The following is a 15,937-nucleotide window of genomic DNA, read 5'->3' as shown; positions in this document are numbered from 1 at the left end:
TGTATGATTGCCATCACCTGTGGTGAAACACCTTTCTTATCAATTAACTAGCTCACCACAGGTGATGGCAATTATACATTACCAGGAAAGTCCAGGAACAGAGCATTTTCTCCCTCATGGAGAGGGTCAGGTAGGCAAGTATGGCTGCTTATACACATTATGCCAGGTAGAGCCCATTATACAAATTATGCCATATGGAGCCCATTATACACATTATGCCAGCTAGAGTTTATTATATACATTATGCCAGCTAGAGCCCATTATACCAGTTAGAGCCGCTTATACACATAATGCCAGGTAGGGCCCCTTAGGCACATTATGCTAGGCAGAGCCCCTTTCGCACAGTATACCAGGTAGAGCCCCTTACGCACATTATGCCAGGTAGAGCCCCTTACGCACATTATGCCAGGTAGAGTCCCTTACGCACATTATTCCAGGAAGAGCCGCTTATACACATTATGTCAGGTTGATCCCATTATACACATTGTTCCAGGTACAGTCTAACCATCTAATACCTACCAGCTCAAACTCACCCCCTACTGTAAATGTAGTACAGATGTAGCCACACTCATGTAGCGTGGCTACATCGCAAATGTGCACTCTCTGCTCAACTAGGCGTACCCGCACTTATCTGCGCAGTGCAGCGTTAAAAGACGCTCCCTTTCATGACGTGCACGCGCCCCAGATGCTCTCGATGTCGCCCCATGAACGGTGAGTGTGGATTCATCTGTACCTCCTGCTTTATCCTTTGTAGGCATACAAAGGCTGTTGGCATGTTACTAGTAAATAAAATGTGGTGGCAAGACCAAACGGGGCATCGGCGTGGTGACTGTGACGTGCCCACTAATCTTTTTGATGACTGGAGCTTGTGCTCCACCGGAGCCACCCTTCCTATGCCCCTGCCTCTTATACACATAATGTCCACAGTAGTAGTGCCCCTTACACATAATGACCACAGCAGTAATGCCACACGTAATGCCCACAGTAGTAGTGCCACACCTGCTGTGTGGCCCAGATTATATAGTAACATAGTAATTGAGGTTGAATAGAGGCAAAATGCCCATCGTTTTCAACCTGTATTCTGTATTAAGTTGAGTTGATTATAATGTACCTGCTGAAGTAATGTTTTATGACTAGTTAACAGCTATAAATCATGTTACACCCGGATTATCAACATCAATATTTTAAATGTTATAACCTTGGATATAATTTTCAATCAGAAATGTATCCAATCCTTTTTTAAATGCATTACAGAGTCTGCCATTACCACCTTCCCTGGCAGGGAATTCCAAATCCTTATTGCCCTAACAGTGAAGAACCCTTTCCTCCGTTGCGTACGGAATTTTCTGTCCTCCAGCCTCATCGAGTGCCCACGTGTCCTAAAGAGAGTTCTTTTAATAAATAATTCCTCTGATAACTCTTTGTAATGTCCCTTTACATATTTGAAGATATTAATAATGTCTCCTCTTAGACGCCTCTTTTCCAGTGTGTATATATTCAATCTAGTAAGCCTTTCCTCGTAACCCAGTCCCTCTAGCCCTTTAATCAATTTAGTAGCTCACCTTTGAACCCTTTCGAGTTCACCGATATCTTTTTTTTATACAGTGGTGCCCAAAACTAAACACAATATTCCAGGTGCGGACGTACCAATGATTTGTACAGCGGCAGGATTACATCCTCGTCCTTTGTCTCAATTCCCCGTTTTATGCACGCTAGCATCTTACTTGCCTTCTTTACTGCGCTTTGACACTGTATACGGTTATTAAGCCTATTATCGATCCCCAAATCTTTTTCCAGTACTGTTACCCCTAGACTTTCCCCATTTAATATGTAAGATGCAAGTTTGTTTTTAGTCCCGAAATGCATAACTTTGCATTTTTCTATATTGAACCTCATTCTCCATTTAGACGCCCAGATTTCCAGTTTAGATAAATCATTCTGCAGAGACTCCACATCTATTTCCAAATTAATTACCCTACACAGTTTAGTATCATCTGCAAAGATTGACACTGTGCTTTCCAGGCCTATTTCTAGGTCATTGATAAATATGTTGAACAGTAGTTGCCTGAGTACGGACCCTTGTGGTATTCCGCTAACTACTGGTGTCCAGCTTGAAGACTTCCCGTTGACCACTACTCGCTGTACCCTATTATCCAGCCAGTTACTTATCCATGTACAAACAGTTTTTCCTAGGCCAAGCTCCTTTAATTTGAACCCTCCTGCAACCTCCACTAAACACCCGGTCCCAGGCTAGCTCCTTCTAGACCACTGTGCAGGATGGTGACAAGTAGCAGTCACCTACTCCCCTGGCACTGGCAGGCCTCTATACTGACACCCAGCTGCACACCCGGGTCACTCAAAGCCCAGGAGATGGCAGAGGGGCTGTTTCTCCAGCAACAGTGGCTCTGGAGGATGGCTGCGTCGGCAGTGGCGTTGTGTGTTGGCTGAAGACGCAGTCCCTCTGGGTACGAGGAGGGGAAGGCAGCCGGAGAGATCTAACGCAGAGATTCCATGCTAAACGCTGCCGGTGCCACTGCGTTTCATCCAGTTTGACAGGCGCAGCGGCAGCCATCAGCAGCAGGGTTGCAGAGTGGGGAGAGCGCCTCTTCAGCTTGGCGCCTTCCTGCTTTGCATATCCTCGCTGAGCAGGTAGCGCTGGCTCTGTGTATATGAATATTGACTAGTATGTGACATACAAAAGTGTCCTCATTCACTATTGCTGCAGTGACGCATTTCTCAGCACTCCCTATACCATGCGACTTGGCTTGCTTCGAGCTTCGTTTGATGTGTGTCCTAATCGCAATGCGATTATGTAGTGCATTATACAGTATGTATACGAAGTTCTACAATGCACAGGCCACTGCGCCAAGTTCTATTGTGCTTTGTTTACAGATTTAGACTCAGTCACACACAGATATACAAGTGTCACAAATCAAATGAAACAGTGCCGTCTGATGAAGCGCACATTCGAGTGGAAAAGCTGCAAAATAAAACTCTACACTACCCGGCACAGTTCACACATGCCGGGTTTCGCAGATTGATGGATGATCTCGGATGTTGTTTTAAAGGGCAATCAGTTACAAGGCATTGTGATTGTCCCTTTAAAAAAAAGTCCAAGATTGTCAAGCATCCCCCACCTCCAGCGATCTCGGCCGCCATTATATCTCGCTGCTTGTCAGGGGCGTAACTAGAATTTTTTTTTCCCCAAGCCAAAACATTCTCTGGCAACCCCCCCCCCCCATAATTGGCACTAGTAAAGCGATGAATCTGCGTGTGCCGAAAAAATGTCCGTGGCCTTGCTGAAATGGGCGTGGCTTTACATAAAGGGGCGTGGCATTGCAGGAAAAGACTACCTTATACACCAGTTTTGCAACCTGCACGCCCAGACGTTGGCCACCACAGAAAAAAAAATAATCTTGATTCATGCCCCTTACATTATTTGTCATTTTCCTCCGTATAGTAATGCCCAGTATACATAATGCCACATACTGCAATGGCCCTTAGACATTATGCCACACACAATAATGCCCATGACACAATATGCCACACACCATAATGCCCCCGAAACATTATGCCACACACCGTAATGCCTGTGACACATTATGACACGCATCGCAATGCCGTTATACATTATGTTACACACTGCAATGCCCCTGATACATTATAGCACATACAATGCCTGTGACACATTATGACACACACCGCAATGTCCATGATACGTTATGCCACACACTGCAATGTCTGTGATACATTATGCCACACACTGCAGTGACCCCGAGACATTATACCACGTACCACAATGCCCGTGATATAGTATACCACACACCGTAATGCCCATTACACATTAAGTCCTACAGTAAGGCTTCTAATTACTTTTAAATTACCTGCTCGTTGCCAGGGGTTTCATGCTCTTGGTTCTATGCACGGTGCCAGGGGTTTTCATGCTCAGGGTATCATGTTCATTGCCAGGGGTTTCATGCGCTGGGTGTTATGCTTGTTGCCAGAGGTATCATGTGCTGGGTTTCAAGTTTGTTTCCAGGTGGTATTATTCGTTGCCAGGGGTTTCATGCACTGGGTGTCATGCTCGTTGCTAGGGGGTAATGCTTGTTGCCAGGGATTTCATGAGCTGGGTGTTGTGCTTGTAACCAGGGGGTAATGCTTGTTGCTAGGCCTGTGCTCACAGTGCCACATATGCCCCTAGTGCCAGATATTCCCCCACAGTGCCAGATACACACATGCCCCCAGTGCCCCATATGCCCCCCCAGTGCCAGCTACACACATACCCCCAGTGTCAAATATGCCACCCCAGTGCCAGGTACACATATACCCCCAGTGCCAAATATGCCCCCCCAGTGCCAGGTACACATATACCCCCAGTGCCAAATATGCGCCCCCAGTGCCAGCTACACACATACCCCCAGTGCCAAATATGCCACCCCAGTGCCAGGTACACATATACCCCCAGTGCCAAATATGCCCCCCTAGTGCCAGGTACACATATACCCCCAGTGCCAAATATGCCCCCCCCCCACCAGTGCCAGGTACACATGTAGCCCCCCAGTGCCAGGTACACATATACCCCCCCAGTGCCAAATATGCTCCCCCAGTGCCAGGTACATATATACACCCCCCCCCCCCCCCCCCAGTGCCAAATATGCTCCCCCAGTGCCAGGTAACCCCCCACACCCCCGGGCTCCCCCACTGCTGTGCTGTTTTGGGAAGGACACAGGAGGGCACAGTGCGCGCCTCTCCTGTGTGTCCCTCCTGGGTCTCCGGCGGCAGCGGCGTGTCTGTTAAATGAACTGCTGGTTCGTGAGCCAATCAGTTCTCACGAACCGGCAGCTCATTTAACAGACATGCCGCTGCCGCCGGAGACCCAGGAGGGACACACAGGAGAGGCGCGCACTGTGCCCTCCCGTGTCCTTCCCAAAATAGCAGAAATCAGTGGCGGCGGCGACGGCGCCCCTGCAGCCCTGCGCCTCCAAGCGATCGCAGTGGCTGCAGGGCCCTAGTTACGCCACTGCTGCTTGTGTATGTAGATACATCGGTATAGCAATAGTGACACAATAACAGTAATATTCAGACTGTAACACTAATTGTTTGTCCTGTCATCACTGGCCGAACTGGACATCACATACTAAATGACACTCAACTGACATCACAGGTGTGGGTATTTATCCATTATTTCCTATTACAGACAAGGGTTGAATATCATAAACTGTAGATGTAGTGGCTAGTTTGACAATCAAGTATGGACAACAAAAAAGGGGAACGGTGTGAGGTAGAACCTGTGATGCCAACATGTTATGATGCAAGTTTAAAGCATTTAACAGAGTAAGCATTACAACTTCAAACATGGTCCTTTACCATCATGTTTGCTTTAAAATCGCATTATTAACCTGTTAACCTCACTGTCCCCGTTCTCATTGTTGACTGTAATGTATTCTCTCAATGACTAATAGTATCTTAAGGGGGGTATCTTAAGGGGGCATGCAGGCTCAATCTAGCACCGGTGATAGCCCCGCGCATCGCTATAGCTGGGGGGCATACACACGGCAGATCCGTGCTTAAAATCTAAGCAGTCTAGTCAGATTGCTTAGATTTTAAATACGGATCTCTCCGTGTGTACCCCCCTTTACCTCTATGCCTGCGATCATAAAATAATATAACCAATCACCACAGCGTTAACATATTTATACAATTAAAGACCTCATTGTGCTGTTTGAATACTACCCAGTAGGGGGTGCATTATTCCATACACTGAACGGGTGGGAATGGAGAAGTATGCATAATTGACAATAGTCTGTGAATAAGGGCCACTTGCTGATTGTCAGCTATGGGGGTGTATTTAATTGATGTCAGATCCTTTCCGACAGAAAGGATCCAACATTTGAGTATTCAATTAAAGTCGGACTGACATTGGGGGTGATTCTGAGTTGTTCGCTCGCTAGCTGCTTTTAGCAGCATTGCACACGCTAAGCCGCTGCCCTCTGGGAATGTATTTTAGCTTAGCAGAATTGCGAACGAAAGATTAGCAGAATTGCTAATAGAAATTTCTTAGCAGTTTCTGAGTAGCTCCAGACTTACTCAGCCATTGCGACCAGCTCAGTCCTTTTCGTTCCTGCTTTGACGTCACAAACACACCCAGCGTTTGCCCAACCACTCCCCCGTTTCTCCAGCCACTCCTGCGTTTTGCAACTCGAACGCCTGCGTTTTTCCGCACACTCCCATAAAATGGCCAGTTTCCGCCCAGAAACACCCACTTCCTGTCAATCACACTACGATCAGCACAGCGATGAAAAAGCTTCGTTATGCCGTGAGTAAAATACCTAACTTTTGTGTAAAATAACTAAGCGCATGCGCAGTAAGTGACTAATCGCAGTATAGAGAAAATCGGCAACGAGCGAACAACTCGGAATGACCCCCATTGTCGGAAGCGGGGCTAAAACCTGTTGGATTTGGCCGCGAATCCGACAAAACACTTGGATCCGCAGCTAATCCGCTAATCCACGTGTTTTCCGACAAGTCGGAATTGCCGACCTGTTGGAAAAACAGCAGGACTAGGGAGGCCAATCCCGGGCCGTTTTTTCAATCCCGGGATTCGGGATTGAAAAACGATCAATCCCGGGATTCCCGGGATCCCGGGATTGCAGTAGGGATCAGTAAAGAAGGGTGTAGGGAGCAGCGCTGGAGGGTAGGTAGCGGTGCTGGAGGGTGTAGGTAGCGGCGGGGAAGGGAGGGAGAGTGTAGGTAGCAGTGCAGGAGGGTGTAGGTAGCTGGGCGGGAGGGTGTAGGTAGCGGTGCGGAGGGTGTAGGTAGCTGGGCGGGAGGGTGTAGTTAGCGGTACGGAGGTTGTAGGTAGCTGGGCGGGAGGGTGTAGGTAGCTGGGCGGGAGGGTGTACAGTAGGTAGCGGGGAGGGTTGGTAGCGGCGCGGGAGGGAGGCTGGGTGAAACTTAAGTAATAACACTTACTATTAGGTGGGCGCCAGCCATGGACACACTGAACGCGGTGGCATTTCAAATGAAGCGCCGGCCGCCAGCCAACCAGAGCAGGCGGACCAGCAGCCAATCAGGGAAGCGGCCGCAGCAGTCGCTCCTGATTGGCTGCCGCGGCAGCTTCCCTGATTGGCTGCCGGTCCGCCAGCTCTGATTGGCTAGCGGCCGGCGCCACATTTGAAGTGTCGCCGCGTTCAGCGTTCGTCTATGGCTGCCGCCCGCCTAAGGGTAAGTAGTATTATTTACACACACTCCCTCCCGCACATGCGCAGTGCAATCCCGTGAATCCCGGGATTGGATGCTCCAATCCCGGGATTCAAATCCCGGCATTTTTGGGCCCAAATCCCGGGATCCCGCCGATCCCGATCCCGGGATTGGCCTCTCTAAGCAGGACCATTGAATAGGTCGGAACACTATCCGACCTAAAAAAGTTGGAAACTGATGTCTTTCCGACAAAACGGCAGTTCCGACTTGAATTGAATACCCCCCCATGGTAGGTGAGTATACAGTATACAACATCATTTATAGTTTTAAGTATTAAGAGTTTATTATAGTAACTATTACATCATCATGACATGCTAAACTGTTTTTTCCACATTTTGTTTTGTCCCACAGCCCAGCAAACCCAAAACCACCACAGTAAAACTGACGTTGAAAGGCGATGATATAGAAACGTACCAGATTATCTTCATAACACAAGTTGTGTCAATGTAAAAGATCAATGCAAAAGGGACCATACCTGTTGTGATAATGTAGCCAATTCAGTATATTGACCATACATGGCACCAATCTCAATAAAGATGCTCTGAAAAGTCGGGAAGGATCATTATTGGGAATTCCAGAAAATGTGGTCAGTACATGCTGTGTTAGCGGTCACTGTAATAAGCTGTACTGAAGCCACTTGGGGTCCAGACAAGAGTACTACAGTAGAACCCATTTGGTTTGTCAACCACCATTTGGCCAAATTCAGCAATAATCCTGATCTGGTGATTTGTTGCATCCATAATGATGATTATTGTTAAAAGTAACATGACTCCAGAAAAATAAAGCACCATTTGTTTTCACTGTTGGATTACTTTGATACCTGAGCCAACCAGTAACTTTTACACCACAGCAGCTGCACCAAGGAGAAGGAACTGGACATAACTGCATGAGTTACATTGAAACACTAAACTAATGGAATCAGAAAGATCCTTTTTGGTACAGGTTCTTCCAATTGGAAAAGTCACTATTACTTACTATAAATGGCTTCAAAGTTGATTTCAAATTTTCTTGTAGAGGGTTCAGATACTGTATCACAAAAGTAGGAAGTAAAGCATTGTCTTAAATATAACATATGAAAGAAGACTAGCATAGCAGTTATGCACTTCATGGTTTTGCTGCCCGCCTCTTCAGATTTATTTATTCCAATATTTTTCCCAAGTGGTGTTTCTTATGTGTGTTGAAGGAGAACTGTAAAATCAGAGCACCGGCATTCCATTCTCTTACTGTCCATGTGCCTGATGCAGAGATGTGCTCTAATCCCTCCATTCTCTTACTGTCCATGTGCCTGATGCAGAGATGTGCTCTAATCCCTCCATTCTCTTACTGTCCATGTGCCTCATGCAGAGATGTGCTCTAATCCCTCCATTCTCTTACTGTCCATGTGCCTCATGCAGAGATGTGCTCTAATCCCTCCATTCTCTTACTGTCCATGTGCCTGATGCAGAGATGTGCTCTAATCCCTCCATTCTCTTACTGTCCATGTGCCTCATGCAGAGATGTGCTCTAATCCCTCCATTCTCTTACTGTCCATGTGCCTGATGCAGAGATGTGCTCTAATCCCTCCATTCTCTTACTGTCCATGTGCCTGATGCAGAGATGTGCTCTAATCCCTCCATTCTCTTACTGTCCATGTGCCTCATGCAGAGATGTGCTCTAATCCCTCCATTCTCTTACTGTCCATGTGCCTGATGCAGAGATGTGCTCTAATCCCTCCATTCTCTTACTGTCCATGTGCCTCATGCAGAGATGTGCTCTAATCCCTCCATTCTCTTACTGTCCATGTGCCTCATGCAGAGATGTGCTCTAATCCCTCCATTCTCTTACTGTCCATGTGCCTCATGCAGAGATGTGCTCTAATCCCTCCATTCTCTTACTGTCCATGTGCCTCATGCAGAGATGTGCTCTAATCCCTCCATTCTCTTACTGTCCATGTGCCTCATGCAGAGATGTGCTCTAATCCCTCCATTCTCTTACTGTCCATGTGCCTCATGCAGAGATGTGCTCTAATCCCTCCATTCTTTTACTGTCCATGTGCCTCATGCAGAGATGTGCTCTAATCCCTCCATTCTCTTACTGTCCATGTGCCTCATGCAGAGATGTGCTCTAATCCCTCCATTCTCTTACTGTCCATGTGCCTCATGCAGAGATGTGCTCTAATCCCTCCATTCTCTTACTGTCCATGTGCCTGATGCAGAGATGTGCTCTAATCCCTCCATTCTCTTACTGTCCATGTGCCTGATGCAGAGATGTGCTCTAATCCCTCCATTCTCTTACTGTCCATGTGCCTGATGCAGAGATGTGCTCTAATCCCTCCATTCTCTTACTGTCCATGTGCCTGATGCAGAGATGTGCTCTAATCCCTCCATTCTCTTACTGTCCATGTGCCTGATGCAGAGATGTGCTCTAATCCCTCCATTCTCTTACTGTCCATTCTCTTACTGTCCATGTGCCTGATGCAGAGATGTGCTCTAATCCCTCCATTCTCTTACTGTCCATGTGCCTCATGCAGAGATGTGCTCTAATCCCTCCATTCTCTTACTGTCCATGTGCCTCATGCAGAGATGTGCTCTAATCCCTCCATTCTCTTACTGTCCATGTGCCTCATGCAGAGATGTGCTCTAATCCCTCCATTCTCTTACTGTCCATGTGCCTCATGCGGAGATGTGCTCTAATCCCTCCATTCTCTTACTGTCCATGTGCCTGATGCAGAGATGTGCTCTAATCCCTCCATTCTCTTACTGTCCATGTGCCTGATGCAGAGATGTGCTCTAATCCCTCCATTCTCTTACTGTCCATGTGCCTGATGCAGAGATGTGCTCTAATCCGTCCACTCTCTTACTGTCCACTCTCTTACTGTCCATGTGCCTCATGCAGAGATGTGCTCTAATCCCTCCATTCTCTTACTGTCCATGTGCCTGATGCAGAGATGTGCTCTAATCCCTCCATTCTCTTACTGTCCATGTGCCTGATGCAGAGATGTGCTCTAATCCGTCCACTCTCTTACTGTCCATGTGCCTGATGCAGAGATGTGCTCTAATCCCTCCATTCTCTTACTGTCCATGTGCCTCATGCAGAGATGTGCTCTAATCCCTCCATTCTCTTACTGTCCATGTGCCTCATGCAGAGATGTGCTCTAATCCCTCCATTCTCTTACTGTCCATGTGCCTCATGCAGAGATGTGCTCTAATCCCTCCATTCTCTTACTGTCCATGTGCCTCATGCAGAGATGTGCTCTAATCCCTCCATTCTCTTACTGTCCATGTGCCTGATGCAGAGATGTGCTCTAATCCCTCCATTCTCTTACTGTCCATGTGCCTGATGCAGAGATGTGCTCTAATCCCTCCATTCTCTTACTGTCCATGTGCCTGATGCAGAGTTGTGCTCTAATCCCTCCATTCTCTTACTGCCCATGTGCCTCATGCAGAGTTGTGCTCTAATCCCTCCATTCTCTTACTGTCCATGTGCCTGATGCAGAGATGTGCTCTAATCCCTCCATTCTCTTTCTGTCCATGTGCCTCATGCAGAGATGTGCTCTAATCCCTCCATTTTCTTTCTGTCCATGTGCCTCATGCAGAGATGTGCTCTAATCCCTCCATTCTCTTTCTGTCCATGTGCCTCATGCAGAGATGTGCTCTAATCCCTCAATTCTCTTACTGTCCATGTGCCTGATGCAGAGATGTGCTCTAATCCCTCAATTCTCTTACTGTCCATGTGCCTCATCCAGAGATGTGCTCTAATCCCTCCATTCTCTTACTGCCCATGTGCCTCATGCAGAGTTGTGCTCTAATCCCTCCATTCTTTTACTGTCCATGTGCCTCATGCAGAGATGTGCTCTAATCCCTACATTCTCTTTCTGTCCATGTGCCTCATGCAGAGATGTGCACTAATCCCTCCATTATCTTACTGTCCATGTGCCTGATGCAGAGATGTGCTCTAATCCCTCAATTCTCTTACTGTCCATGTGCCTCATGCAGAGATGTGCTCTAATCCCTCCATTCTCTTACTGTCCATATGCCTGATGCAGAGATGTGCTCTAATCCCTCCATTCTCTTACTGTCCATGTGCCTGATGCAGAGATGTGCTCTAATCCCTCCATTCTCACCCTGCCCATGTGCCTCATGCAGAGATGTGCTCTAATCCCTCAATTCTCTTACTGTCCATGTGCCTCATGCAGAGTTGTGCTCTAATCCCTCCATTCTTTTACTGTCCATGTGCCTCATGCAGAGATGTGCTCTAATCCCTCCATTCTTTTACTGTCCATGTGCCTGATGCAGAGATGTGCTCTAATCCCTCCATTCTCTTACTGTCCATGTGCCTGATGCAGAGATGTGCTCTAATCCCTCCATTCTCTTACTGTCCATGTGCCTCATGCAGAGATGTGCTCTAATCCCTCCATTCTCTTACTGTCCATGTGCCTCATGCAGAGATGTGCTCTAATCCCTCCATTCTCTTACTGTCCATGTGCCTGATGCAGAGATGTGCTCTAATCCCTCCATTCTCTTACTGTCCATGTGCCTGATGCAGAGATGTGCTCTAATCCCTCCATTCTCTTACTGTCCATGTGCCTGATGCAGAGATGTGCTCTAATCCCTCCATTCTTTTACTGTCCATGTGCCTCATGCAGAGTTGTGCTCTAATCCCTCCATTCGCTTACTGTCCATGTGCCTCATGCAGAGATGTGCTCTAATCCCTCCATTCTCTTACTGTCCATGTGCCTCATGCAGAGATGTGCTCTAATCCGTCCACTCTCTTACTGTCCATGTGCCTGATGCAGAGATGTGCTGTAATCCCTCCATTCTCTTACTGTCCATGTGCCTGATGCAGAGATGTGCTCTAATCCCTCCATTCTCTTACTGTCCATGTGCCTGATGCAGAGATGTGCTCTAATCCCTCCATTCTCTTACTGTCCATGTGCCTGATGCAGAGATGTGCTCTAATCCCTCCATTCTCTTACTGTCCATGTGCCTGATGCAGAGATGTTCTCTAATCCCTCCATTCTCTTACTGTCCATGTGCCTCATGCAGAGATGTGCTCTAATCCCTCCATTCTCTTACTGTCCATGTGCCTGATGCAGAGATGTGCTCTAATCCCTCCATTCTCTTACTGTTCATGTGCCTGATGCAGAGATGTGCTCTAATCCCTCCATTCTCTTACTGCCCATGTGCCTGATGCAGAGATGTGCTCTAATCCCTCCATTCTCTTACTGTCCATGTGCCTGATGCAGAGATGTGCTCTAATCCCTCAATTCTCTTACTGTCCATGTGCCTGATGCAGAGATGTGCTCTAATCCCTCCATTCTCTTACTGTCCATGTGCCTGATGCAGAGTTGTGCTCTAATCCCTCCATTCTCTTACTGTCCATGTGCCTCATGCAGAGTTGTGCTCTAATCCCTCCATTCTCTTACTGTCCATGTGCCTCATGCAGAGATGTGCTCTAATCCCTCCATTCTCTTACTGTCCATGTGCCTCATGCAGAGATGTGCTCTAATCCGTCCACTCTCTTACTGTCCATGTGCCTGATGCAGAGATGTGCTCTAATCCCTCCATTCTCTTACTGGCCATGTGCCTCATGCAGAGATGTGCTCTAATCCCTCCATTCTCTTACTGTCCATGTGCCTGATGCAGAGATGTGCACTAATCCCACCGCTGCTGCGAATGTGTACACAGATATGGGGCAAAAATATGCAAATGTCGCAGCTGCCTGGATTTGTATGGAGACACCCACCGGTAGCTTTGCAAGTCCCAGTGGTTGCATACAAAGGTGCAGCGTTAGTCACAGATCAGTCAATTATCAAACTTCTGACTAGCACTATGCATGCGCAGGGCATCTGGTTTATAGATCTACACTAAACAGATAAACCGTCAATAGGTCAACCCCAAATGATTAACAGGTAAAAGGTAGACAGGGTCAAAAGGTCAACAGGTATAAAAGGTTGAAAACGCCAACATGGCAATGTGGTCGACACACATATACTCGACACTTTTCTTACAAATTCCTGTTTTTTAACTTTGTTGTCATTTACCATCCACGTGGACTACAGATGGGATTAGTAACCTGTGCAGAGCGAAGCAGTAGCTGGGCGAGGCACCTTGCCTAATGCAAGCAAGGGTATACGTTTCCACTAATTTGTCTCAGATACTGTGAAACTTACAAAATGAGACAAAAAAAATTGTGTCGCCCTTTTAACCATGTCAACCTTTTCCATATCGACTTTTTGACAATGTCGACCATTTGACCCTGTCAACCTTGTGGGGTCGACCTATTAACTGTCTTATCTTTTTACTGTAGATATATTGATCCACACCCATTGCGCAGCATGGCCACAGGAAGTGAGACACCGGTGTCACTATTATTGCATATGGGATCTCAGGAGCAGGCTGAGAAACACCACGCTACTGGTTGTGTACACAGTACACCACTGTACAACTTTAAATGAACTTTGAAGCCATTTATAATGTGGTACTGACTTTTTCAATTGGCAGATCATGCGTGAGAAAAGAACCTGTCCTATTCTAGAGTCACCACAAGAGGTTCTGGAACCAATCTCCTTTTAAAAGGCAGCAGCTACTAACATTGGACTTGTTAGCCCCTTCAGTGAGATGGCATGGATTCATTTCTTCATAATTTTAGCATTAATCTAATACCATAGTATTTTATGTTTAGCATTTTATTTTTTACTATTTTTAAGTCTCTGAGTCTCGCGCTATGTCAGCTGTCTTTTTTTTTACTGCGCATGCATCTATAGTAAGTCTCACCACATGTGGACTCTATTCAGTAAGGATTGTAAATTCTGCTAAACAGCAGAATTTACAATCCTTTGTCTCGCATGCTGGGGGTCACCCATCGTCAGCAATGGCACCCAGCATGCTACCGCCGCCATTACCCCTGCGATGATGCACTTTTTGCGATTGCGCCGCAATTAGTGCGCGGTCACCGAAAGTAGGGAAGCCTCCTGCCGGTGCAGACTGGCTGCGGTGGCAGGAGGGCATCCGCCGCTATCTTTTTGATAGGAGCAGTTGCGTGTGTTGTAACGCAACCACCCAGATCACGCCTATGCTACACACCCTGTTCGGATGCCGCCACCCACGTTTCCCTGACGCTGCCCACGCAGCGCTCCTTGTCCGCCTTGGAAACGGAGCGTTGCTGCCCCACGAACGCCTCTGCCTGATTGACAGGCAGAGGCGTTCGCATTTACTGTGGGTCACACGCAGTAAATGCGGGCGCATGTGCAGGATGGGACCTGCACATGCGCCCGCCCAGTAAATGCAAAAAATCTGGTTGGATAGCGATTTACGATCGAACCTGAATTAGGCCCAGTGTTCGTAAAAAGTTGCATTTGCAATTTTAGATGCACGCACCGAGAAGTGTATTGACAATGTATTGGTAGTTCCTGGATGATGACTGGGAGGTGGATAAGACGCACGGAGATGGGAGTGTCACGGACATGTCACTGAAATGTTGCAGACACAGACGCTTATCTGCGCACATTACAGACCGAGAATCTGCACCTTGCATAGGGCTGGTTCATGTATCCATGGTGCGACCTCTGGTGGTGTCTAAGCACGCAGCAAGCACGATTGCAACAGGAAATGCTCTAAGTGGACGTCTCAGACCTTGCATATTGATAGGTATGAATGTACACGACCCAGGATCAGGCCCTGTATGTGTTGAAGTACAGATGAAGCGCAGAAAAATAGAATATCATGCAAAAGTTCATTTATTTCAGTAATTCAACTTAAAAGGTGAAACTAATGAATTATAGAGACTCATTACACGCAAAGTGAGATATTTCAAGCCTTTATTTGTTATAATTTTGATGATTGTGGCTTACCCCTTAACATAACCCCAAATCCCAAATCTCAGAAAATTAGAATATTACATAAAATCAATAAAAAAAGGATTTTAAATACAGAAATGTCGGCTTTCTAAAAAGTATAATCATGCATACTCAGTACTTGGTTTGGGCCCCTTTTGCATTAATTACTGCCTTAATGCAGCGTGGCATGGATTCTATCAGCCTGTGGCACTGCTGAGGTGTTATGGAAGACCAGGATGCTTCAATAGCAGCCTTCAGCTCTTCTGCATTGTTTCATCTCATGCCAACCTCCCCCCTCCGGCATACCTCCGTACAGGTAGCCCTGGTCCCAGAAACCAAACTCCTCCTCCCCCTAGCAACACAGCCGGAGGCCCTTCTGGCTGCAGGCAGGAGGAGGAGGCACCTGGGACAGCCTGCTTCCTGGCCAGGGAGGAGATGGAGAGCCCAGGGAGGTGACGGAGACCTGCTGCACACCTTCTCACAGGTATTGCGGGGGGCTTACGTCACCGCATTGTGATGTTAATCTTATATGTTAGTACAGTGTCGGACTGGGGCATGAAGGGCCCAACGGGGGGATGCAGTGGTAGGGGCCCATGTTTAGGGGTGTGGCCACTTTCCAGAGGGGGTGTGTCCAGCCTCTACAGAGGCTTGGCTAACCATTAGGGAGTGCATGGTCTGGGCCCCTTAATATATTTATACAGTAAATTCTGCTAGTGCATGCATGATAATGTACTAGAGTCAGAGGCAGAACTCTGGGAGGCAACGGAGTCATCTGCCGTCGGGCTCCTGCTCTGAAGGGGGGCACCTCTCCTCCCATTCTGTGACACCATTCAATTGAGTTAATTGATAGCTGCCGCTATC

General features: G+C 47.3%; 1 protein-coding gene across 1 annotated transcript in view; it reads left to right on the top strand.

Annotated features, from left to right (window-relative positions):
• The window catches only part of CFAP74 (cilia and flagella associated protein 74), a 741,155-nt gene extending 733,344 nt beyond the window's left edge, over positions 1-7,811 (top strand). Inside the window, exon 39 of the mRNA XM_063943052.1 lies at positions 7,612-7,811. Within this exon, the coding sequence (XP_063799122.1) occupies positions 7,612-7,710 (99 nt within the window). The 3' untranslated portion in view covers positions 7,711-7,811. The remainder of the gene's footprint in view (positions 1-7,611) is intronic.
• The last annotated feature ends 8,126 nt before the right edge of the window (positions 7,812-15,937 follow it).

The sequence above is a fragment of the Pseudophryne corroboree genome, chromosome 10 (assembly GCF_028390025.1).
Source record: "Pseudophryne corroboree isolate aPseCor3 chromosome 10, aPseCor3.hap2, whole genome shotgun sequence".
Lineage (NCBI taxonomy): Eukaryota > Metazoa > Chordata > Amphibia > Anura > Myobatrachidae > Pseudophryne > Pseudophryne corroboree.
The sequence above is the reverse complement of the archived record's forward strand: the minus strand, read 5'-3'. Positions and strand labels throughout refer to the sequence as shown.